The sequence below is a fragment of the Notolepis coatsorum genome, assembly GCF_963971535.1.
Source record: "Notolepis coatsorum genome assembly, chromosome: 9".
Classification (NCBI taxonomy): domain Eukaryota; kingdom Metazoa; phylum Chordata; class Actinopteri; order Aulopiformes; family Paralepididae; genus Notolepis; species Notolepis coatsorum.
This window is the reverse complement of record NC_140173.1, coordinates 41,492,338-41,518,113: the sequence shown is the minus strand read 5'-3', so window position 1 is coordinate 41,518,113 and position 25,776 is coordinate 41,492,338. Positions and strand designations below refer to the sequence as shown.

Sequence of the window (25,776 nt, the reverse complement as noted above, 5' to 3'; positions counted from 1 at the left end):
CCGCGGCTCTAGCAGCGCTGGACCAGAGATATGGACGTATATGGGATTACGTAATCCAAGAGATAAGGCATATTGACCGCCTACCCCCAGCAACAGACAATCGCTCATTAGACGACCTGTCTATAAAAGTGCAGTCCCTGGTAGGGATGCTGGGAGCGCAACGAGAAAAGGGTATGCACGAGCTATACGCCAACTCTAACGTCGAGAGGATTTTAGAGAAGCTGCCACCCGCCAGACAAGAGCGCTTCAGGCGGCAGAGAGACCACCGTGATCCTAACGGTCCCGAACCATCCCTCCTCGATCTAGCCGACTTCCTGGCGAGAGAAGTCAGCAGCCTACGACTAGATACGTTCGTGCGGAGCACACCAAGCTCCAGAGAGGGACCCAGGAGAATAAACGATGGAAGAAGATCGGTGACTGTCATGCACCAATCAGAATCAGTACCGAGCAGTAAGAACCACAGTACCCCCTCGAGAAAAGAGAAGTGGAAGATGGTGTGCCCGTACTGCGAGAAGGAACACTGGCTGTCACAATGTGACCTGTTCAAGAAGATGAATGCAGAAGAAGTGAGTCAATGGATAAAGTCCAACAGGCGCTGTTACCGATGTGCGCGCAGTCACATGGCAGCCGAGTGCCGCCTAAAGAAGAGGTGCAGTCGGTGTGACGGAGCCCACCTAGATGTCCTACACGACAGTAACAGAAGAAAGCCTGCACCTGCACCATCGAGCAGCACAAAGGCAAGTGTCATGTACATTGACCCCGCCAGCAGCAGCGGCGCCCAAGTGCTCTTAAAGGTAGTCCGTGTAACATTGAGCTACCAAGATAAAGTCATGGACACTTACGCCGTCCTTGATGACGGGTCAGAGAAGACCCTTCTGCTCGCGTTTGCTGCGGCCCAGCTGGGACTGCGGGGGAGCGAGAACCAAATGACAATTCGGACAATAAGAAGAGATTTAAAGACGATAAAAGGCGAGAATGTCTCCTTCACTATTGCAGCAAGCGGGCAGCCAGAGAGACGGTATAGGATTACAAATGCTTTCACCAGCCAAGAAATAGGACTATCACAGTACACCTACCCCATCGCCAAGCTGATGGATAAATATGTGCACCTGCGTCAACTACCTATCCCGCTCATAGACGGCGCCACCCCGACCCTGCTGATAGGCTCCGACCATGCAGACCTCATAGTCCCGATAGACCGGGTCCATACAGGACCCAGAGGCTGTCCTGCAGCAGTCGAGACCCGCCTAGGATGGACACTACAAGGCCCCCTCGCTAAATCTCTCAACCGAACAGCAGCCACTAGCTGCCTCCACTCCAGAGTGACAGAAGAAGACACCACTCTCCTGCAGCATGTCGAGAGGCTATGGACACTAGAGACAATGCCCTTTAAGAACGAAAAGAAAGACATTCGTTCTAAAGAAGACATTTACGCCATAAACCTCCTCGAGCAAGGGACAAAGAGAGTCACAGTCGGCGGAGTGATGAGATACGCAACTCCACTCCTGAGGCGAGAGGGAATGCCCACCTTTCACGCCACGAAAGAAGCTACGGAGCGGTATCTATTGAACACAGAGCGGCGCCTAGCCAAAGACCCCGCTCAAGAGAGTGTGTACCGCGCTGAGATTGAGAAGCTAATCACAGCGAGACACGTAATGAAGATTGACATTAAAGAGGCCGATCAGACGACCGAATCATGGTACGTGCCGCACCACAAGGTCCACCACAACGGCAAGGATCGCATTGTGTTTAACTGCAGCTACCAGATCGGATCCCAGAATCTGAATAAAGAGCTCTTGCCCGGCCCCACACTCGGCCCCTCTCTACTAGGCGTGCTACTACGCTTCCGCCAGGACAAGGTGGCTATCAGCGGGGATATCAAAGGGATGTTCCTGCAGGTGAGACTAGTGGAGGAGGACAAGCCCCTGCTGCGGTTCCTATGGAGAGAGAGGATCGGAGATGAGCACCCCGCCATCTATCAATGGGAAGTCCTCCCTTTCGGAACTACATGCAGCCCGTGCTGTGCTACATTTGCACTACAGAAACACGTCGCAGAGGACCCAGCAGCAGATGAAGAGGTCCGACACAGTGTGAAGAACAGTTTCTACGTGGACAACTGTTTACAAAGCGTTTCGACTCAAGAAGAAGCCGAGGCTCTCCTACTCAAGCTACGCGCCTCCCTGATCAAAGGCGGCTTTGATCTCAGGCAGTGGGCCAGCAGCGACCCGCACGTATTGCGCAGCCTCTCCCCCGCGGACAAGGCTGCCAGCAGCGAGACCTGGATGGCGACCATCCCAGGAGAAGCCCAAGAAATGACACTAGGATTAGTCTGGCGCTTCAAAACAGACTCGCTCCACTATAGACACAAACCCCTGACCACGGAGCAGGGAAGGTCGACGGCGATACCGACCACCAGACGGAGTGTGTACAGAACACTCGCCAGACAATATGACCCGTTGGGATGTATTCTACCTTACACCACCAGGGCAAAGATGATTGTACGAGCACTATGGGACAAGGACCAGGGCTGGGACGACCCAATACCCGCACCCCTTGCCTCCACATGGAGAGAGTGGGAGACGGAACTCCGCTCACTCCCAGGCGTCAATATACGCCGCAGCTACTTCCCACCCACAGTGAGGCCAGAGACATGCAAGATGGATCTACACGTCTTCAGCGACGCCTCCGAAGTAGCCTATGGATCAGTGGCCTACTTGCGTGCCCAAGAGAAGGGAGGAGAGATACACACCGCTTTCATCCTGGCTCGCTCAAGAATAGCCCCACGAAAGCAACAATCTATCCCGCGTCTAGAGCTCTGCGCAGCCCTAGCAGGAGCGCATCTAGCCACGTTAATCCAACGTGAACTCACCATTCCGGTGCACAGAACAATCTTGTGGTCAGATTCCACGACAGTACTCACATGGATCAAGTCTGATTCATGCAGATACAAAGTCTTCGTGGGAGTCAGAGTCACCGAGATTCAAGAGTTAACAGAAACAGCGAGCTGGTGGTATGTGGACACCAAACACAACCCAGCTGACGTCATCACCCGGGGAATGTCCCTAGATGACCTCACCCGTCACAACATCTACAGTGACGGACCAGAGTTCCTCAAGCTCCCGGAAGAAGAGTGGCCTACGCCCACCCCACGGGAAGCGAGTAAAGAGGAGGCTGAGAACAAGAAACCTATGTTCTGTGGACTGAGCACAGTCGCCTCCACAGACCCCAACATAGATGATTGCCTCACCCTACAAAGTGCGCAACTAAAGACATTTCTGTGGCACCACCCAGAGATTCAGCCCACTGCCGACATTTCAGCAGCTGACTACGAAGAAGCAGAACTTCTTCTACTACAACGAGCCCAGAGAGACTCGTTCCCCGACGAGCTAGACTGTCTACAGGGAGGAAAGCCCGTCCCATCAGACAGCAGATTGCTCCACCTGGCACCCGAGAGCGACGCCCATAATCTCATCAGAGTGGGTGGTCGTCTGCGGAGGGCCCCCAATCTACCGGATGACGTTAAGTACCCGATAGTCTTGAACAGCCGACACAAGGTCACAGAGCTGATCATAAAGAAATACGACGAGGATGTGCATCACGCAGGAGCAGAGAGAGTCTTCGCGGAGATCAGACGTCGCTATTGGATACTTCAAGGGAGAGAAGCAGTGCGACGCTTCCAGCGAACCTGTCTAGACTGCCGAAAGTGGCGCGCGCAGCCCAGCATACCCCGGATGGCTGACCTACCCCCCAGTCGCCTCCGACTCGGCGACAAGCCATTCCACTCCACAGGCATGGACTGTTTTGGCCCGTTGTATATAAAGAAAGGAAGAGGAACCGAGAAGCGGTGGGGTATTGTATTCAAATGCATGACCACCAGAGCGATACATATCGAACTCCTTCCAACCATGAGCACAGACTCATTCCTTATGGCCTTCCGAAGATTCACATCACGGGAAGGAAAACCGTCTACGTTGTTGTCTGATCACGGGACAAACTTCAAAGGCGGAGAAAGAGAGCTGAGAGAGAGCTTCCAAGCTATGGGCCCAGAACTTAAGACCCACCTCGCTCCATCCCAGATTGACTTCCAGTTTAATCCCCCGAACGCACCCCACTTCGGTGGAACTTGGGAACGAGAAGTACGTTCTATAAAGACAGCCCTGTACGCCGTGCTTGGGGCCCAGACTGTAGCGGAAGAAGTCCTAATGACAGTCTTCACGGAGATCGAGGGAGTATTGAACTCCAAGCCCCTCGGTTACGTCTCAAGTGATGTAGCAGATGTCCACCCAGTCACCCCCAACACCCTCTTGATTGGGCGGCTGGACCCCGCGCTACCACAGACAATGTACAGGCCTGAAGAAGCGAACGGCCGAAGAATGTGGAGGTACAGTCAAGTACTGGCCGACAAGTTTTGGAACAGCTTTCTACTCCACTACCTACCGTCTCTACAGACCCGCCAGAAGTGGGTAAAAGAGAGAGACAATTTGACAGAAGGAACAGTCGTCATGATTATCGACCAGTCACTACCCAGAGCTATGTGGCCGGCTGGCCGCGTAAGCAAAGTGATCACCGGTGCCGATGGAAAGGTCCGAGCAGCTGAAGTGCTCGTCCAAGGGCGAACTTACACACGACCCGTGGCGAGGCTAATAGAACTGCCCAGACTCCCAGACACTATCGATGACGACCATGACCCCACGACTTTGTGAGTTGACTGGCCCTTACAGCGGACCTTGAGTGGTAGACAGTGCGGTTAATCTGTCTCTGCTTAGCTAATTAGGTGGGACTAATTAGGGGGCGGCTGTTGTGAAGGATCAGATTAAACCGAATATATATATTTATTTATGGATATATATTTAATAGTATTTGTATATCGTTTGATATCCCTTGTATATTCCTTGTACATATACACTGAATATCCCTTTAGTCTACTAACAGCCCATAATAGTTTCATTCTCTCATTGGACAAGAACTTGGCGCCAGCAGCCAAGCCCCTTGGTTCAAGTTCAATCGTGCTGACAAACATGTCGTTACTAGCCCCGGTTCCGCGTAGGAATACGTCTACCGAAATACAAATGGTACTATTTGTTCACAGCGCATATATATATGGCGCAAGTAAAGTAGAACTTCCTTTTAGTCCCTTAGCCCTTAGTTCTTTACCCTCCAACCTAGTGGCAAGACGTTAAGCCTCACCCACGATACACGTGTGGTGCAGTATGGTCAACTTGGCCTCAGAATGGCATTGAGACATCGTGTGGATTAATAGTTGAATTGTCATAGTTTGGCACTATACCGTCGAGTGGGACGTATTTCTATTAAGTTAATAATAGTCTATTATGTATGGTGCATCGTTCGGTTAGAGTTATACAGTGAGTAGTACCCCCATCGTTTTCCTCGCGTTATCTAGAGTCTTAACCAGGCTGGGCAGACCACGTGTGGTGCTTTCATCCGAGGAGTTCTGGGCTAGGACGAGTGGACCTGCACATTGGATTACCTTACCCGGACGACGGCGAGCCCTACACGGCTTGGATTATCTACTTGCTTTGGGTGCTTTGATTTATGCCATGGATAACAGCCAACACTGGTGAGTGTTGGAACTACCCCCCGAGAGGAGTCCAGGTGAGACGGCGCTCTACCCCGAGTGAGGTCGCCTCACGTCTCTTCGTTGTGGACCGGCAGCTACCGTCTACAAGAGGGCCCAACTGTATTCATCTGTGGACCAAGGTTCTGTGGGCACCGTGTTCAGCACTCTGAATTCTCCCAAGAAATCGTTGGCCAGATGGGATATCGCCGGCGGCTCTCCTAACCCCCCCCCCCTACTGACTTACAACCAGCAGGACCCCCCTTTAGTATATCCAGCTATAATCATTAAGTACCATCGCTATAGTTCCCTAAAGAACCAGGTTGTATACTTGCTTCCTGCGTAACCAGAGATTGGACATTCAATGTTGATTTGCCTACGAATACTCATTTGCCTTACAAGTGCATTCAAATCATAAATGTCATTACGTGAACGTTGTATATACCCTTTGCTATATATTAAATATTCGACGGATACATTTGTGTGGACTTGGTTTCATGGTGGGAAAGTGTTCATCATATCTATATCATGTACTGTGTGGCCAGTAGTTAAAGTACATAAAGCGGTAGTGGTTTAATGATACCATACTTATCAATACAGTCAGGGAATTGTACCCCTCAGTTACAATTATATATACTGTAAACATTATATATACTGTAAACATTATACTGTAAACATTATACTGTAAACATTATATATACTGTAAACATTATACTGTAAACATTAGATATACTGTAAACATTATACTGTAAACATTATACTGTAAACATTATACTGTAAACATTATATATACTGTAAACATTATACTGTAAACATTATATATACTGTAAACATTATACTGTAAACATTAGATATACTGTAAACATTATACTGTAAACATTAGATATACTGTAAACATTATACTGTAAACATTAGATATACTGTAAACATTATACTGTAAACATTAGTTTAACTTTTTTTTTATTTAAAACCGCTGTATGTATAAGTCTGTGTGTATGTATAAGCAGTGTTGGGAAAGTTCACTTTCTACATGAACTAGTTCAGTTCACAGTTCAAAATTTTTTCTGTCCATACAATGGGGCACTGGGCCTTTAGAAGGATCCGAGACATTTCAGCAGGAAAATAGTCTAATAGTGGGGCCCACACCTCCTGAAAGGAAGCGTTGTTTCCTCTATGCATTGCACAGTGTCTTTCATGGGGTAGCACACCAAAGATCTCTCTATACCACATTTGTAAAAATGGAGGCTTATCCTTAATCCAGTTTATCAGAATGCATTTCCGGGCTGAAAGTAGAAGTTTATCAAATAGTTTGAATTGTAAACTCTTTTAAATGCATACGCGACGTCTAGAGGTAGAGTCTGACTCTGACTGAGCGAGTGCTGCTGCTGCAGCTCTCGGCTTCTGTGCGCAGATTCCTCTGTTCCACTGCTTGTTGTGAGGAGGAGTCTGATGACGTAGCAGGGGGTGACAGGCACGTTGCCAGATCGGGTGGTTTTACGCATAATTTTTAAGCCTGTTTACAGTGTTTTAAATGAGTTTTTCGGCTGAAATGCATTATGAAATATGGCACATCTTTGAACGCCGTTATAATAGAGTGCTGAGAATGAACGCACTTTTGAACTCCGTTACACAGCGCTGAGAATGAACGCGTTCTCAATTACGTTCATTTAGCGGATATACAGTACGTTCAGTTCAAGTTCGCCCAAAATACGAACGCGTTCATGAACGATCGTTCATTGAACGCGTTCAGGTACATCACTGTGTATAAGTCTGTGTGTATGTATAAGTCTGTGTGTATGTATAAATCTGTGTGTATGTATACGTCTGTGTGTATGTATAAAGGGCTCTACATGCTCGAGCAACTGCAACGCAACTGCAACACAACTGCGACACAACATGGGCTCTGCGACATCTGCAACCGTCGCAGAGTGGGTTGCAGAGGGTGTTGCGTACCTATCACAAAAATCGAACTAGTGACTGCAACACAACCGTTCGCGTTGATGTTGCGTAGCATTGATTGGTTGGTTAGCGAATGGGGGTGGGGCTGTCATATAATATTGGTTCCTCGCGATCCAAAAATAGCTAACTTAGCTAACGTTATCGATAGTTACATTGAATTTGACTGTTACATTTAATGTATCATCATGACAAATCCTCTTACCTTGACGATTAACACTTTCATTGCCGGCCGTGTTTTCCTTTTTACCCCCTTGAATGCTGCCACCCACTTCAATGATAGCGCTCTCATATTTGTGAACGCATAATCTATGTCTTAAATTATGGCTATGTGTCTAATCTGGCCGTCGCTTATCAATGATTTGTTTGCAGTCAACATTGTCTAAACGGATTGTTTTTTAATTGGTTCATTTCCGTTTTATAGCATTTTGAAAATCGCTAGTTTTTTGAAAGTTTCAGGAAAATATAAAGATGCTGTGATAAACGCTCTTTACTGTAATACACAAAAAACGTTCAAATTTTTCTGCCTATTTATTAATCGTTTTCAAATAAACGCTAGATTATCGATAGTATATGTGTACTTATGCACGCTAGAGAAGCGGGCTGAAAAATCAATTCTCTCATTTCCTGATCGCACGCACACACACACACACACACACACACACACACACACACACACACACACACACACACACACACACACACACATACACACATATGGGACACGTTGATATATAGGTGAAAACAGCTCTGATTATCCCAAGACTGGTAAAATAGATTCCTTACCTCAGATCAGATGTTCCCCAAAAAGATTATTCCAATTTCTGATCGCCATTCCAAATATCGATCGCGTTTATTGATCCAACGCTGCATACTGGAAATATGTATTCCACACTCTTCTGATGGGCCACAATGAGTCCGATGGGCTCGGATTACTTGCCTGAGAAGTAAAATGTGGATTCCGGATTCTTCTTTTCTCATCAATTTTCATTGAGTCCATTCCAAAAGGGTGCATTACCATCCGGGAGATGATAGGGGGTGGTATTTTCCCAATGGAGCTCAGAGAGAGTTTGCAGCACTGACGTGATACTAGAATGATGAAATATGAATTCAAATCGATAATAAAAAAAAAAACGCTATATGGTGGCAATAAACGGTCGGCAATAAACGGTCGGCATGAACCAACGACATATAGCGCTGTTGGCAATGAAAGTGTTAAAAAGCCTCCATAATTTATTAAACAATATTCCCATGGCTGGTGTTGAGATTTTATGATGCCAGCTTGTGAGAATTCGTTGTAGCCAACCAGCTAGCGTTGATGCTATTCAATGCTATCAACATTAGCTAAATACAATGACAGTGGTATCCTGAGGTAACGTTAAATACAAACAACTTTTGATTTGCAATGATAGCTAGCAAGCTAACTAAATAGCTTTGTTTGTCTGGACTATCATACTAGCTAACATACCCAACTAACGTTAATGCCATTCAGAATTTATTAACATAGCTACAACACACAGTAACGTTAATATAATTACATGCATCATTGTTTACAATGAACGGGTGGGGCTAGTCGAAAGGACTGGACAGAGGGACAAGAACAGAAATCAATTAATTTAATACAACAGGTAGTTCAAGCTGCACTGTCGTGCCTACGACCGCACCACAGGGATATTCTATTATATACGGCTTTGACGAGCTCTCTCTCTCCTGCCGAATAAAATCAGCAGCTCTTCCTCCTCATCATCGATTGCCTGTAGCTGCATTTGCACAACGGCGTCCATCCCTGCTGCTAACTTAACTAACGTTAACTTATCTAATGTTAGCTAACGTTAAAACAAACCTAAACTAACGAACTAACAAACGTAACTAACAAACTAAATATAACTATTACACTATATACAAGAACACGAGCAAAAACAAACATAAACACGGCTATTATATGGGTTGTTATCAATGGGTTGGTTGAGAAGGGAAATCGGTTATGTTTCATCTAGGGAACATATCTACATACGGGCAGTGATGTACCTGAACGCGTTCAATGAACGATAGTTCATGAACGCGTTCGTATTTTGGGCGAACGTGAACTGAACGTACTGTATATCCGCTAAATGAATGTAATTGAGAACGCGTTCATTCTCAGAGCTGTATAACGGCGTTCAAACGGCGTGTTGCTTTTTAACAGCGGAGCAGTGCAAGAATGTGACAATTTGACCATGTGACCGCGGCAACGCGGGAGAGCGGCAGTGCGGAAATAGGCTGTCTCTAAGACAAACGCTAACCTTAACCAGCTCCTTAACAGCGCCTAAACTTAACCGTTCTAACCTTAACCAACTCCGAAACAATGCCTAACCTTAACCTTAACCTTAACCATGCCTAACCTTAACCTTAACCATAGAAAGAATATTGCCATTCTCTAAGACAAACTCTAACCTTAACCAGCTCCTTAACAGCGCCTAAACTTAACCGTTCTAACCTTAACCAACTCCGAAACAATGCCTAACCTTAACCTTAATCTTAACCATGCCTAACCTTAACCTTAACCATAGAAAGAATATTGCCATTCTCTAAGACAAACTCTAACCTTAACCAGCTCCTTAACAGCGCCTAAACTTAACCGTTCTAACCTTAACCAACTCCGAAACAATGCCTAACCTTAACCTTAACCTTAACCATGCCTAACCTTAACCGGCGAAAGAATACACGTAAAAAAAAAAATCACGTTAAAAAAATTAAAATTGATGGGATTCGAACTTGTCAACAATGGACCGCAGGACCGCAGGACCGCTGCTCTGCCAGGTGAGCTGAGCGCCGAATGAAAATCATGGCGGATTAGGGCGGTTACATAATTCCGCAAGCTCTGCCGCTCCGCTCCGCGGCAGAGCGCTCCACTCTGCGGTTGCCGCGCCTGCCGCGGGGCGTGTCGCGGCCAATCAGGGAAAACGCGGAAGCAACGGCAGCACTGCTCCGCTGTTATTAAGCAATAGGCGTTCAAACGTGCGTTCATTCTCAGCACTCTATTATAACAGCGTTCAAAGATGTGCCAGATTTCATATGCATTTCAGCCGAAAACCCAGTTAAAACACACTGTAAACAGGCTTCAAATTTATGCGTAAAACCACCCGATCTGGCAACGCGCCTGTCACCCCTGGCTACGTCATCAGACTCCTCACAACAACAGTGGACCAGCGGAATCTGCGAGCAGAAGCCGAGAGCTGCAGCAGCAGGTCGAGAGCAGCACTCGCTTAGAGTCAGACTCTACCTCTAGACGTCGGCGTATGAGCATTTAAAAGAGTTTAACGTTAAAGTCAGTACGGAAACAATCTAACGTTTGTCTGTAAACTTTGTCCACCCGGTTTGAAGAAGCAAGTCCGTACATCGACATCGACAGCAACATTGAGAATATGCAAACGTCCTGTTTTAGTTTTCATAATAAAGACAATTCAAGCAAAGTTTTTCCTCATGTTTTTGAAAATATACTGTAGAGATGAAAGCTGCAGCTGCTACTAGTGTGGACTGAATGGGCGGCAGCAAAGCGTTATGGAAATGCCAGTATTCCGATTGCTGTCTGTGGTTCAATCATTTTTACAAATAATAGCTTGCAGCAACGTATTGAAAAAAGAACTAACAAAATGGGCCGTTCAATATCTCCTTTATGTTCGAAATGTCAAACAGACCTGGGTACCTACAGTCTATCACTACTTTTGGGAATCTAAGTGTTTATCCAGGTTCTGGGGCCAAGTGATTGATTGATTGATTGATTGAACACTTTATTAACAGATTGCAGAATGGGTACAGTACAGTACAGCTCAGTCATATATGTTATGATGAATTGAAAATGGAGGACCCTGATGTAAACAAGACGAAAGTCTTTCTTAGGTCTGCATCCCCTTAACAATTGTATGTATTGAGCTGTACTGTACTGTACCCATTCTGCAATCTGTTAATACACTTTTCAATCAATCAATCAATCAATCAAACATACAATTGTTAAGGGGATGCAGACCAGAGAAAGACTTTCGTCTTGTTTACATCAGGGTCCCCCATTTTCAATTCATCATAACATATGACATACATGACATACAGATAGACAGAACTGCTACATCGATACATTTATAACATACCAGATTTAAGCATTACATCACGCGCAGGAGTGGTTTGTGAACAATAAGCCATGCCTAGGGGTGGTCGTTAGACCCCCCTAGGCATGGTTTATTTTTCACAAATCACGACTGCAAGTGGTGTAATGCTTTTATACAACTGCCACATTCATCCAACCGTATTGCTATACAATAAACACACATTAATAGAAGATTTATTGAAAAAACCATCCGCCAGAAAAAGTTGTTCCCACAACAACAAAAAAGACAAGTTGCCTCCATGTGGAAGCAGCTCGGAAGTGCATCCAACGGATCCAACAAACTAACACATCCAACTGTGTGTTATTGGAATGATTGAGAGAAGTTGCCTCCATGTGGAAGCAGCTCGGAAGTGCATCCAACGGATCCAACAAACTAACACATCCAACTGCCTTTCAACTAAGGCATCCAACCAACTAACACATCCAACTGCCTTTCAACTAAGACATCGAACCAACTAACACATCCAACTGCCTTTCAACTAAGACATCCAACCAACTAACATATCCAACTTTTCTTTAGTTTTTAATTATGAAGTTAGTGGTTATTGGAATGATTGATTGATTGATTGAAAATTGTATTACCAGATGCAGAATGGGTACAATACAGTACGGCTCAATACACACAATTGTTAAGGGGATGCAGACCTACTTTCTATAGAACTTCATTCTTAGATGCTTCTATTGAAAGTAGGTAAAAAAAAAAAAAAAAAGGAATTGCAATAATCAATCAATCAATCCGCACGATTTTTCTTTTGTTCTACAATGACTCATGACCCATCAATTACATCATCCAACATTGTTGTGTGTGTGTGTGTGTGTGTGTGTGTGTGTGTGTGTGTGTGTGTGTGTGTGTGTGTGTGTGTGTGTGTGTGTGTGTGTGTGTGTGTGTGTGTGTGTGTGTGTGTGTGTGTGTGTGTGTGTGTGTGTGTGTGTGTGTGTGTGTGTGTGTGTGTAACTGCACCCCATTAGTTTAGACTGATGGGGGGAGGGCCAGTTTCCTCATTTTACTTTTCCGTCAAGCCAACTGAAGAGACCCAAGTTGATCGCCGACCCCAGAACAGCGTGGATTATGTATTTCCAGCACCCAACGCTGAATCAATAAACGCGATAGATATTTGGAATGGCGATCAGGAATTGGAATAATCTTTTTGGATAACATCTGATCTGAGTTAAGGAATCTATTTTACCAGTCTTGGGATAATCAGAGCTTTTTTCACAGATATATCAACGTGTCCCATATGTGTGTGTGTGTGTGTGTGTGTGTGTGTGTGTGTGTGTGTGTGTGTGTGTGTGTGTGCGCGCGCGCGCGCGACCGAGTGAGTGTGTCTGGAAGCCAGACAGTGTGAGAGATGAGCTCTGGCAAGGAAGGGGAAGGAAAAAGAATTGCAAATTAATCAATCAATCAATCAATTCGCGCGATTTTTATTTTGTTCTACAATGACTCATGACCCATCAATTACATCATCCAACATTGTTTAAAGGACTAAGACATTCGCCGTGACAGAATCGCTTTATATTTAGTCGTTATGACGCTATCAACATATCCATTTGTTAAAGATTATTGTCCGCCATCTTGTTTTTTCCGACGGAGTGATCCGGCGGAGTGATGTGATTCGGTTGTAAATGGACTGTTTCAGCCAATCAGAATCGAGAAATTTGCATGCCGTTGTATAATTGCAAATACAGTACTGTTTGTGATACAAAAAAAGTCCAGAAAAGAGAGTATACATTTGACGTTGAAACTACATTGGAGGAGGTTGGGTAGGTGGGGTGGGCTGGGGGGGGACTGTACATTGGAGGTGGTTGGGTGGGTGGGTGGGGGTAGGGTTGGGTAGGAGGGGTGACACCCTTTACAATTCAAACTATTTGATAAACTTCTATTTTCAGCCCGGAAATGCATTCTGATAAACTGGATTAAGGATAAGCCTCCATTTTTACAAATGTGGTATAGAGAGATCTTCGGTGTGCTACCCCATGAAAGACACTGTGCAATGCATAGAGGCAACGACGCTTTCAGGAGGTGTGGGCCCCACTATTAGACTATTTTCCTGCTGACATTTCTCGGATCCTTCTAAAGGCCCAGTGCCCCATTGTATGGACAGACCTAGGATAGGAAAAAATAAATTGATGTATGTCTACATGTGAATGGGCTCGAGGCATATTGTGCAATACTGTACAGTGCCTGTCTTGGTCTGCTTTCCTTTTTGCTTGATTTTCTTTTTGTTTTGTTTTTGCTTGCTTATGGTGTGGATGATGGCATAGAGATGAACTGGAGGACCCATCCCCCCCTTGTCCCAATGTGTGTTTTTGTAATGTAAGTAACTGTACGTGAAAAATATATAAAAAAAATCAAAAAATCATAAAATAACTAAATTAGTTCATTTTTGAAACCATGAACTTTAGTTAACATTTTTTAATTATGAACTATGAACTGAACTAGTTCATTTAAAAAATTGTGAACTGTGAACTGAACTAGTTCATGTAGAATGTGAACTTTCCCAACACTGCATACGGGGTACAATGTTGCTTAGACTGTGTGTAGCCGTTCCAGAAGTATAAATGCAAAGTGCTTGCAACATTGTTGCATTGTCCACGTCGTGTCGCTGTTGCGTTCCTTTTGCTCGAGCATGTAGAGCCCTTAACCTTCTGTAGTGTGGCAGTGAAAGGGTTAAGTATGTGTGTACGATAGTCTGTTTTTATACAGTAGTCTCCAGAAAAGTCTCCATTGAAATGCACACCTTGATGTCAGTGCCTCAAGAACTCACTCCAGTCCTGTAGACCAGCGGTTCTCAACAGGGGTTCCGCGAGATGCTTGGGTATGTTTCTCTAAAAATATAGAATGACAACAGTCTTATTTTGAAAATCCTGTAGCGGGTCTCATTTCTGCCCAAGCGCAGCTCCAGCTATAATAACTAGGCTCCGACAGCTAGCAACATTCAGTTGATTATGATACTCTTATTTTGAAAGTCCGTGGTGTCGTGACTCATATCCGCTCTACAGCACACAGCCAATCGGATGCATCTCAACACAGCACTGACAGCAGGACTTGTCTCAGTAGCAGCAGTAGCGTCTGGAACGCGTTGCAACAGAGCAAGGATAGTGTTTTCGCGACCCAAAACAAATCCCTGCTGTTTTATTCCGCAACGGGTCAAATGCATATAACATGCTTTGCAACCCTTGCCATTCCTTTATGACCACGTTGTGTTTAAGACCGGAATTAACGTCAGTTAGCATAAGCTAACAACAAGCTAAAGCCCTGTTCAGAGCGACAGAGAACAGCAGAGTGGGGACTGTGAAGGAGGACTGGGAAGGAGGGGGGGGGGGGGCATTTTCCCTCTGTGTGTGCGTTTGAAAAGATATGATGAAGTCAGACGAGTATATTATATTGATAGTAAATGTACTGAGGGTGGACAGACAGATGATGTTGATATTTAAACATAAAAAATACAATACATAATAAATGTATGCATGATCATCATGCAACATAAAACTAAATAACACAAATACAATAGGCACATTTGTGACTGTTACAAATATAACCCGTTTTATACTTGTGCTACAAGATTTTGACCTGTGCTACAAAAGTCAAGTTAGACCGCGCTCTCAGTATATGACACTGGGTGCTGAAATCCCAAACATTTAAGCAGAATAAAGCCGAAGGCCGGACCAGCACTCTCAGATTTTAAAAAATTGTTTTTAATGGCAGCCTATAGTACAGACATGTTTCGGAACAGGTGTTCCATCTTCAGTGTAATAGGCTAGCAGTGATAGCTTGTAAAAATGGGAGCTATATACCATGTGGGCAGGAAGTGACATCATAGAGGTGAGCTTGGGAATGCTAGTGAACTTTGACCTCCAGAGTAAGGACTCGTTAATGTAGCATGTTGCAAACACATTTTTACCAGAAACTTAAATAAGCCAAAAGCAAACACAAAATTCTATAAGCAAAGAACCACTACAACAGAAGGAAAACTTTTCTCAATTCATAAAATAATAATAATATACTCATGAAAATAAAAGTAATAAAAAGTCACTTGTAGGAAGCAGGATAACAAAATTTTTTCATTCATTCCCTTTGGTACAGAGCCATTAATCAAATGAATATAGTAACCTGTCTCCCCTCTGAGGGCATTGTAGACTAACAAGTCCTTTAAACAATAAGATTGCATTAGGAGAAAATAGAGAGATACGGTACACTCTTAAGCAAGGACATAGTGGTGCTAATCACTCAAATAAACACTTGAAATGTCAGTAGATGTGTATATCTCCGGGACCGATGATCCTGTCTTGCTTACTCCTCCATGGTGGCTGTCCGGAAACATCATCTACGGAGGGAGCACAGCGGATACATCTCCTTCTTAGGTCGGTCTCTGGGCTGCCTGGTAGGCCTGCAGAAGTGCAGGAGGCACCAAGTGTGTAGATAGTCCCGTTCGTCTCCTCGTCTCCCGCATCTCTTATGCCGCTCGATGTCATGCCTTGGCAAAAAGCAGGCCCCTCAGGATGATGGCATCCTGCCAATCGTTAATAAGGGTCACGCCATGGAGTAGGATGTCTCTTGACTCCATCGTTGTAGCTACGAAAGCTGATGTAAATCCACTAGGGACAGGGTGGACTGTAAACTCTGGAGCTGCAGGTCTCTAAACTACCAAAGTAGCTATGTATCAAAAGTCAAGTTAGACCGCGCTCTCAGTATATGACACTGGGTGCTGAAATCCCAAACATTTAAGCAGAATAAAGCCGAAGGCCGGACCAGCACTCTCAGATTTAAAATTTTTTTTTTTAATGGCAGCCTATAGTACAGACATGTTTCGGAACAGGTGTTCCATCTTCAGTGTAATAGGCTAGCAGTGATAGCTTGTAAAAATGGGAGCTATATACCATGTGGGCAGGAAGTGACATCATAGAGGTGAGCTTGGGAATGCTAGTGAACTTTGACCTCCAGAGTAAGGACTCGTTAATGTAGCATGTTGCAAACAAATTTTTACCAGAAACTTAAATAAGCCAAAAGCAAACACAAAATTATATAAGCAAATAACCACTACAACAGAAGGAAAACTTTTCTCAATTCATAAAATAATAATAATATACTCATGAAAATAAAAGTAATAAAAAGTCACTTGTAGGAAGCAGGATAACAAAAAAAATGTCATTCATTCCCTTTGGTACAGAGCCATTAATCAAATGAATATAGTAACCTGTCTCCCCTCTGAGGGCATTGTAGACTAACAAGTCCTTTAAACAATAAGATTGCATTAGGAGAAAATAGAGAGATACGGTACACTCTTAAGCAAGGACATAGTGGTGCTAATCACTCAAATAAACACTTGAAATGTCAGTAGATGTGTATATCTCCGGGACCGATGATCCTGTCTTGCTTACTCCTCCATGGTGGCCGTCCGGAAACATCATCTACGGAGGGAGCACAGCGGATACATCTCCTTCTTAGGTCGGTCTCTGGGCTGCCTGGTAGGCCTGCAGAAGTGCAGGAGGCACCAAGTGTGTAGATAGTCCCGTTCGTCTCCTCGTCTCCCGCATCTCTTATGCCGCTCGATGTCATGCCTTGGCAAAAAGCAGGCCCCTCAGGATGATGGCATCCTGCCAATCGTTAATAAGGGTCACGCCATGGAGTAGGATGTCTCTTGACTCCATCGTTGTAGCTACGAAAGCTGATGTAAATCCACTAGGGACAGGGTGGACTGTAAACTCTGGAGCTGCAGGTCTCTAAACTACCAAAGTAGCTATGTATCAAAAGTCAAGTTAGACCGCGCTCTCAGTATATGACACTGGGTGCTGAAATCCCAAACATTTAAGCAGAATAAAGCCGAAGGCCGGACCAGCACTCTCAGATTTAAAAAAATTGTTTTTAATGGCAGCCTATAGTACAGACATGTTTCGGAACAGGTGTTCCATCTTCAGTGTAATAGGCTAGCAGTGATAGCTTGTAAAAATGGGAGCTATATACCATGTGGGCAGGAAGTGACATCATAGAGGTGAGCTTGGGAATGCTAGTGAACTTTGACCTCCAGAGTAAGGACTCGTTAATGTAGCATGTTGCAAACAAATTTTTTACCAGAAACTTAAATAAGCCAAAAGCAAACACAAAATTCTATAAGCAAAGAACCACTACAACAGAAGGAAAACTTTTCTCAATTCATAAAATAATAATAATATACTCATGAAAATAAAAGTAATAAAAAGTCACTTGTAGGAAGCAGGATAACAACATTTTTTCATTCATTCCCTTTGGTACAGAGCCATTAATCAAATGAATATAGTAACCTGTCTCCCCTCTGAGGGCATTGTAGACTAACAAGTCCTTTAAACAATAAGATTGCATTAGGAGAAAATAGAGAGATACGGTACACTCTTAAGCAAGGACATAGTGGTGCTAATCACTCAAATAAACACTTGAAATGTCAGTAGATGTGTATATCTCCGGGACCGATGATCCTGTCTTGCTTACTCCTCCATGGTGGCCGTCCGGAAACATCATCTACGGAGGGAGCACAGCGGATACATCTCCTTCTTAGGTCGGTCTCTGGGCTGCCTGGTAGGCCTGCAGAAGTGCAGGAGGCACCAAGTGTGTAGATAGTCCCGTTCGTCTCCTCGTCTCCCGCATCTCTTATGCCGCTCGATGTCATGCCTTGGCAAAAAGCAGGCCCCTCAGGATGACCTGTGCTACAAAACTATCAACCTCTGTAGCACCAGTGCTATGTGCAAAAAAAGTTAACGTACAGCCCTGCAACTATTTAACTAAACAAATAGTCTATCTAGTGCTTCATGTGTATACAATAATTGCCTAATCTAATAACATGAACTAAAAAAGAAATCGATCACACGTTTCGTAAAGTTATTATAGAAACTTCACCAACTCCGCGGCAGGCGTCATTACTTTTACCAATAGATTTTCCAACGCATTTCCAGAGCAGTCGCATTCGTGTGACATCATGGGTCCTATGTCCGTTATCAAGGAAATGCAAAGCGGCTATCGCAATCATCGTCGTGATAATAATCACTAAATGCATTCAGTGCTGGATCTAATCAAATGGATTTATCGAGACACGTTATGGAAAGTTCAAGACCGGACCACACAGCTTCTGAAAAGTGCTAATTACACGCTTCCGACGGCGATGGTCTACTCGCAGAACAAGTGAGTGTATCCGCCGCTGTGTTATGATTATTATGATACAAAATGTAAATGAATGAATGAATGAAAACTGTATTTAACAGATAAACAGTAAAAGGCACTCTGCAGGGATGTGATGTCATAATCAATCGTCACCTCATTAGAATAATATTTCCAACGTGAACCGCAAAGCTGAATTTTCACACAAAATGGACAAGTTTTTAACTCGTCCATCGAAACAGGTTACAGTTACCAATACCAATTCAGTACCTTCCAGTACCAATTCGACCGCTGAGATTGCCCCAGTCAAACAGTGCAGCTGCAATGTTGTGTTCTCATGCTAAACCAGACTGTTATCATGTTGTGTTCTCATGCTAAACCAGACTGTTATCATATTGTGTTCTCATGCTAAACCAGACTGTTATCATGTTGTGTTCTCATGCTAAACCAGACTGTTATCATGTTGTGTTCTCATGCTAAACCAGACTGTTATCATGTTGTGTTCTCATGCTAAACCAGACTGTTATCATGTTGTGTGATCCTTTTCTGTATTTAAAAGAAATACATGATTTTCTGTTTGAGAAATGGTCACACTATTGCTATATTTATTTATACATTTAGACCTGAAACGCATGCTAATAATGCATTATATAGCCTGCATATACACACAAATGTGTTTCCCGGTTTCAATGGGTTATTTTGAAAGCAAGCACTTTTGTCATCATTGTAGCAAAAAAGACAGGACCGGAAAAGTCTTTATCGTATGTAGGGGTGCCCTGGAATATTTTATTGGACACAGGGGTGCCTTGGCAGCAGAAAGGTTGAGAACCCCTGCTGTAGACCGTTTTCGCCTAAAAGGTACATGCCTAAGTAAATGGAAGATTGCTCCACTTCTGCATGGTCAATTTGCATGTTCTTGGTATCTAGGAACATCTAGGGACCTGGGGGTATGTATTTCCAGTGTCAGAAATATTGTGTCTGTTACTAGGCTGAGTAAATTGTAATGAATAAATTAATTATGATTAATTATGATTTTTGATGATGATGATCAAAAATTGATGCAGGCACGAGAAAATGCTCACTGAGCTCATTCACCACCTTATTGAGATCATGTGTACAAAGAATCTAAGCAAATGAACCGCGGGAAGATGATTAAACAGAAGGATTTGTAGATACAGTAATTAATGATAATCAACTTTAATTATAAATTCATATTTGACCTTGAACTTGACCTTGACCTTATTATGGCCAAATCATACATCTATGGATAGGGGAAATGCTCCTCTTTCCAATGGCAGGGTTGAATCTGGATTTAGTCATTTCTTGCGGTTTTTACGATAATTAGCATTTTCTGATAAATGTGTATTTCCGATAAAGCATATAAAACATCGGTAAAAATGAAAATATACACTTTGACTACTGTTTTTGATAGGGTTATGGTATTTACTCTTGGCTACAAAAAAATATATTTAAAAACATTGACCTCTTAACATCCAAGGGCCCACATGTGGACGATTCTTTGCCGACCTCTAGTGGTTCGGGTGTGCATTTATTTTAATACAATATATAGATAGAATTAAAGCCCTATTTGTTGCCTGTCGATTGCCCTTTCAGGTGACAAAATCCGTTCAGCGGTTCTCGAGTTACATGCCGATATGTGAGGCGTGCCCCAAAGTATGCAAAAGTACACATTACCACCCCGACTCCCGGGGCTCTAGCTCCTTCAATCATTTGGCGATCTCGAAAAATACACAGGGTTGTAGCCAATGAGTGTGGCTTTCCAATGATACCCCATGATATGATAATTTGGTTAAGGCTTAACAGGTTAACCATCTATACACATGCTAATTGCGCTGATTGTTTCTATTACAAATGGCTGGTGATCGATGGTAGAAACCACACCCAGTTGTAGGATGATGGAAATGGTGGAAGAAGGCAGCGTTCATCTTTCTACACTGTTTGTTTGGAACTGGAGACTACTGTATGCATCTGTGTTTGTGTCTCTGTGTGTGTTTATCAGTATCTGTGTTTGCATTATATCAATCTTTGTGTATCTGTGTGTGTGTGTGTGTGTGTGTGTGTGTGTGTGTGTGTGTGTGTGTGTGTGTGTGTGTGTGTGTGTGTGTGTGTGTGTGTGTGTGTGTGTGTGTGTGTGTGTGTGTGTGTGTGTGTGTGTGTGTGTGTGTGTGTGTGTGTGTGTGTGTGTGTGTGTGTGTGTTGTCTCATTCCAGCAGGGGTTCTGTATGAGAACAGATGTGTTTATTCTGCTGAGTGTCTGTCCTTAATGAGGACCATGTGTCTCCTTCACCATGCTACATACCAAACCCTGCTCTGGTGAAACTATGCTTACATTAACCCTTGTGTGGCGCTCCGGTCTGTGCTCTGGTCTGTGTTCAGGTCTGTTTAACCCTTGTGTGGTGTTCAGGTCTGTTTAACCCTTGTGTGGTGTTCAGGTCTGTTTAACCCTTGTGTGGTGTTCAGGTCTGTTTAACCCTTGTGTGGTGTTCAGGTCTGTTTAACATTTAGCGTGATTTTAAAAACGCTGTATTAAAAGAACCTAATATGGGATCCACGCAAGCTTTCTACCGTGGCTACATCTTGGCGTCCCGCCACCTTTCCCCAATCACTTCTATCACCGAAAATGCTTAGAAAAGGAAAGCCGAAAGCGTGTAAAAAAAACTCTCCGAAACGGTAAAGTGTCCCACGGGCGCGTCGTGATTCCGATTCATGTGAAAATATTCACGGGCGTAGATATGAGCGTGGGACACCTTTTCGCAATCGATTATGTCTCTCGATTATGCTCCCACGCTGCCCGCAAAATCGCGGAAAGAAAAAGCGGACATGGCCAAACCAAAAGAAATTGCTTTTGGGCGGCACTCCCACACCACCCTCGAAAATCGGCCTTCCTCCGCTATGTCGTGCACAGGGGGGTACTGACAGACAGGTTCCATCCCGAGTATATGAGAGAGCCTCTCTCAGTGTCAGAGCTCCAGGAGAGAGAGGCTGAAGACCCACCGTTCGTGTCCGACGGTCGGGAGTTGAATCCCGGAAGCGATTTTGGTCAACATGACCCCCCAAACATGGAAGTCCCGAAAAATTTAAAAACGTTGAAAAAGTTTTTTAATAAGTAATTTATTTTATATATATATTTCTTTTTTAATATTTAATTTTTTTATGGGGGAAAAACGAAAAGTTCGTTTTTCAGTCCGATTCCGGGGACAGTGAAAATTCTCGGCCCGGGGTAGTCGGATCAAATCAGGGACAAAAGCAGCACGCTCCGGGCCCTGGCTCTGGGACACAGTGAACGCATCGAACACCCACACCGACCAAATGGAAAACGTGACCCGCCTTGGTAGGGCCCCCGCCGGCCGGCCTGACAGCCGGTGTTCGGGCGGACGGTTCCTACCGCTTGTGGGTTCCCCTCCATGGTTGAGGATACATACAATTGGCATTCATCTTCCCCAGCCAGCCCACTCAGAGCGAGACTAAGAAGGCCAGTCTGACTTGGTAGTCCGATAACCTTGGTCGTGGGGGTTTATCTGGGTTGCTTGGTAGGTTTCACGCAACTCCTGGTTCTCCCTGACCACAGGTAAACACATGTTTCACGAATCCTCCCCCAAACTCCTTATACTACCTCCGATTCCTGTACAAAGAGTCGTGTCGACGCTTCCGCCCTAGCCGAAGGCAGTGAAGTCTCGGTTGCATTTGTGGACAGTGCGCCAGGCAGCAGGGTTGTCTGGGCAGTGATAACAGGCAGGTGTGATATTCGAGGCATGACTGCCAGAGCGACCGGACTTTGTAAGCGCTTAGCTTCTCGGGGCACATCGTCTCCGGGTGCTGTAGGCAGGGTTCCGTGTGGGCCCACCTCAGTTGGAGGTACCTCCTAGTCCTGTACAAAGAGTTGTGTTGAGCGCTTCCACCCTAGCCGAAGGCGGTGAGGTCTTGGTCGCATTTGTGGACACTGCACCAGCAAGCAGGGTTGCCTGGACAGTGATAACAGGCAGGTGTGATCAGGGCCGCCTGGGAGAAATGCGAGGCCCTGTGCGAGATTTAAACAGTCAACAGTCAACATATTCTTAAATAATAGCGCTGCCCGAGGCTGGGCATGATACAGTCAACATATAGCAAGAGAGAGAGCGAGAGAGAGCTCCCGTTCTACAGTCAATATACAGTGTTATCGCTGCACAGTTGTGTGTGTTAGAAAGAGAGAGATAGAGAGAGAGCATGTCTGTTTGTGTGTGTGTGTTAGAGAGAGAGCATGTATATGTGTGTTAGAAAGAGAGAGAAATATATAGAGAGAGAGCATGTCATTTTGTGTGTTAGAGAGAGATATAGAGCATGTCTGTGTGTGTTAGAGAGAGAGAGAGAGAGCATGTGTGTTTGTGTGTTAGAGAGAGAGAGCATGTCTGTGTGTGTGTGTTAGAGAGAGAGCATGTATGAGAGAGATAAGCAAAGATGAGCCCCTAAAGGATATTCAACTTTTAATGGAAGAACAAAACAGAAGGAAAAGATAACTTCACAAAGGCAACATGAATATACATAGATCCAAAAGGACAAAGATCAACACTTAAATCCAAAGAGAAGAGGGTCTATACCAGAGAAAACAAAGTAGCAAGGAGCCAATGGCCGACATCAGCTAAATAGGCTAACTGCAAATAGAGTAGCCAGGTACTGACACCAGGCCACACACAGCTTTGGCCAACGCTAACCAAGCTACACAAACGACCAAGACAATTCACACACAGCACATGTCGTATCTCCAAATGTTGTGAAGTAACATATGTTTTGCCTGGAAAAAAACATTGTTATTAACAAAACATTCGGGAGGGGAAGGAAGGAAGAGTGGGGTAATGTCCAATGGACATCTTACCTGCACCAAGGAACGCAGGGCGAAAGGCCGCAACACAGGTCTCCACGTTGACGAAAGGCCTCTCGCTGGCGGGACAAAAAGAAGCTATGGCCGGAGCCTTGTCATGGTGCAGGCCCGACTACATCTTCTGTCAAAGATGATGTCGTAGTCAGAGTGCCAGGGCTATTCTCACGGCTAATGTCAATGGTCGTAGCACAAGCTAACAGCTAACTCTAGGCTAACTGATAGCATCAAGCTAACGTTCCCAGCCGAGCGAAAACGAGCAGCTAACGTCGTAGCTAAACAGCTAACTGGATAACAGTTAGCTCAACCCGGCTATCGCTAACCACTAGCTAACGCAGAAGCAAGCTATGCGGCTACCACTGAAAAACTGTACAACGTGAGAAAAGCAATACAGGCCAACACTTCAGACAGCCGCTGTGTTTTCCTCTTCTCATACGAAGAGAGAAGGGAAAAAGAAGGCAATACACGTCCCACTACAGAGTGGTGTTTACCATAGCGGTGCCGGCAACAAGTCCCTCGCGGACTATAGCCGACTTGAGCATGGAGATATTCTCATAATGAAACACCAAGCTCACCTCCCTCGCACCAGGTGCTGACACCAGGCCACACACCGTTAGCTACTACCTAGCTGGCCCGTTTGGCTCCAGAGAGAGAGAGAATAGAATAGAGTGCATTAAAAACTCACCAAACGTCCAAGAGGATGGAGACAACCGCGTGGAGTTGACGAAGTTCATCTGCCGAACGACCGTCCTCTTCATCTTGGCATAACAATGCTGCACGCGCTCTCTCTAGGTTAGCTAACGCTAGTTAGCCTTTAGCTAAGCTAGCTACTAGCCGACATCATCATGGCTATCCCGACATTAGCACTCAATATTATAACGTAGCTAAAGCTAACTAGCTGTCCCTGCCTTTAGCCGGGATGACTAGCCTGACTGAACTGTCTAACATGCAACAACTTTCATCTTCAGTCCATCTGCCGAATGACCGCCCTCTTCATTTTGGCTGGCATAACTAAGCATAACCTCCAAAGCTGCACGCGCGAAATAGTCAAACGCAGCTGACGCACGCCGGCGTACACATGATGTAACCCCTCCCTTCGTTGAAACCAATAGTATGTCTGCTGCAGAGCCCCAGAGCTCCAATAGTGAGTATGTCTGCAGAGCCGCAGAGCCAGGAACATTCTACAAACGTGTCTAATGTGAAATATATAAGCATATAAGCAAAACTAGATTTTAGGTCTGTGATGAAAAAGGGCCTCGCGGGAAGGGGGGCCTCGCAAAAAAATTTTATTATAATAATAATAATAAAAAAATAAAAATAAAAATAAAATATATATTTTTTTTATTTTTATTTTTTTTAAATTGTGCGAGGCCCCCCTTCCCGCGAGGCCCTTTGCGACCGCACTGCTCGCACACCCCCTGAGGCGGCCCTGGGTGTGATATTCGAGACGAGAGTGCTGGAGCGACGGTGAAGCAGTATTTAAGCACAAAGGGACCATGACTGAAACAACCGATTGGGCTTTTAAGTAACAGACCCCCTCCCCCTCTCCCTCAAGTGGTGTGTTTAAATAACAGTCCCCCTCCCCCTCTCCCTCAGGTGGTGTGTTTAACTAACAGACCCCCTCCCCCTCTCCTCTCCCTCAGGCGGTGTGATGAAGTCGTGCTCCTACAGGTCCTTCTGCAGTCAGGCCGGCAGCCAGGGTTACCGGTCGCCTGGCGTCAGAGTCCACTGTTGCTACAGCGATGACTGCAACGTGTCCGGTGCCCCCAGGCTGCAGAGGGTCAGCGTTCTCCTGCTGCTGCTGCTCCCGCTGCTGTTTCACCTGCTGCACGACTAGAGAGACACAGGGCTCTGCCCCCGCTAGGCCCAACAGGACCCCGCGCCGGAGCTTCTGATGCCGGCGTCAGGCGGGAGGGACCTGGATGGACGGAGGACTTGGGTTGTGTCAGGCTCACTTTCTCAGTTACTTATTTGGGTTTGGGTGAGATTCAGGCTCAAAATGAATGCTAAAAATAAAGATATCTTTATTAGATTTAAATGTATTTATTTCCGGCATTAGTTGGGTTCAGGCTGCCCCTCCCCCCCAGGATCTAATGGAGCTCTGA

The 25,776-nt window shown here is 44.9% G+C and overlaps 1 protein-coding gene across 1 annotated transcript in view; it reads left to right on the top strand.

The window, feature by feature from the left end:
• ly6pge (lymphocyte antigen 6 family member pge) overlaps positions 1–25,508 on the top strand; it is a gene marked incomplete at both ends in the record, with an annotated part of 47,157 nt that extends 21,649 nt beyond the window's left edge. Inside the window, one exon of the mRNA XM_084321849.1 lies at positions 25,315–25,508. Within this exon, the coding sequence (XP_084177975.1) occupies positions 25,315–25,508 (194 nt within the window). The remainder of the gene's footprint in view (positions 1–25,314) is intronic.
• Positions 25,509–25,776: the final 268 nt, after the last annotated feature.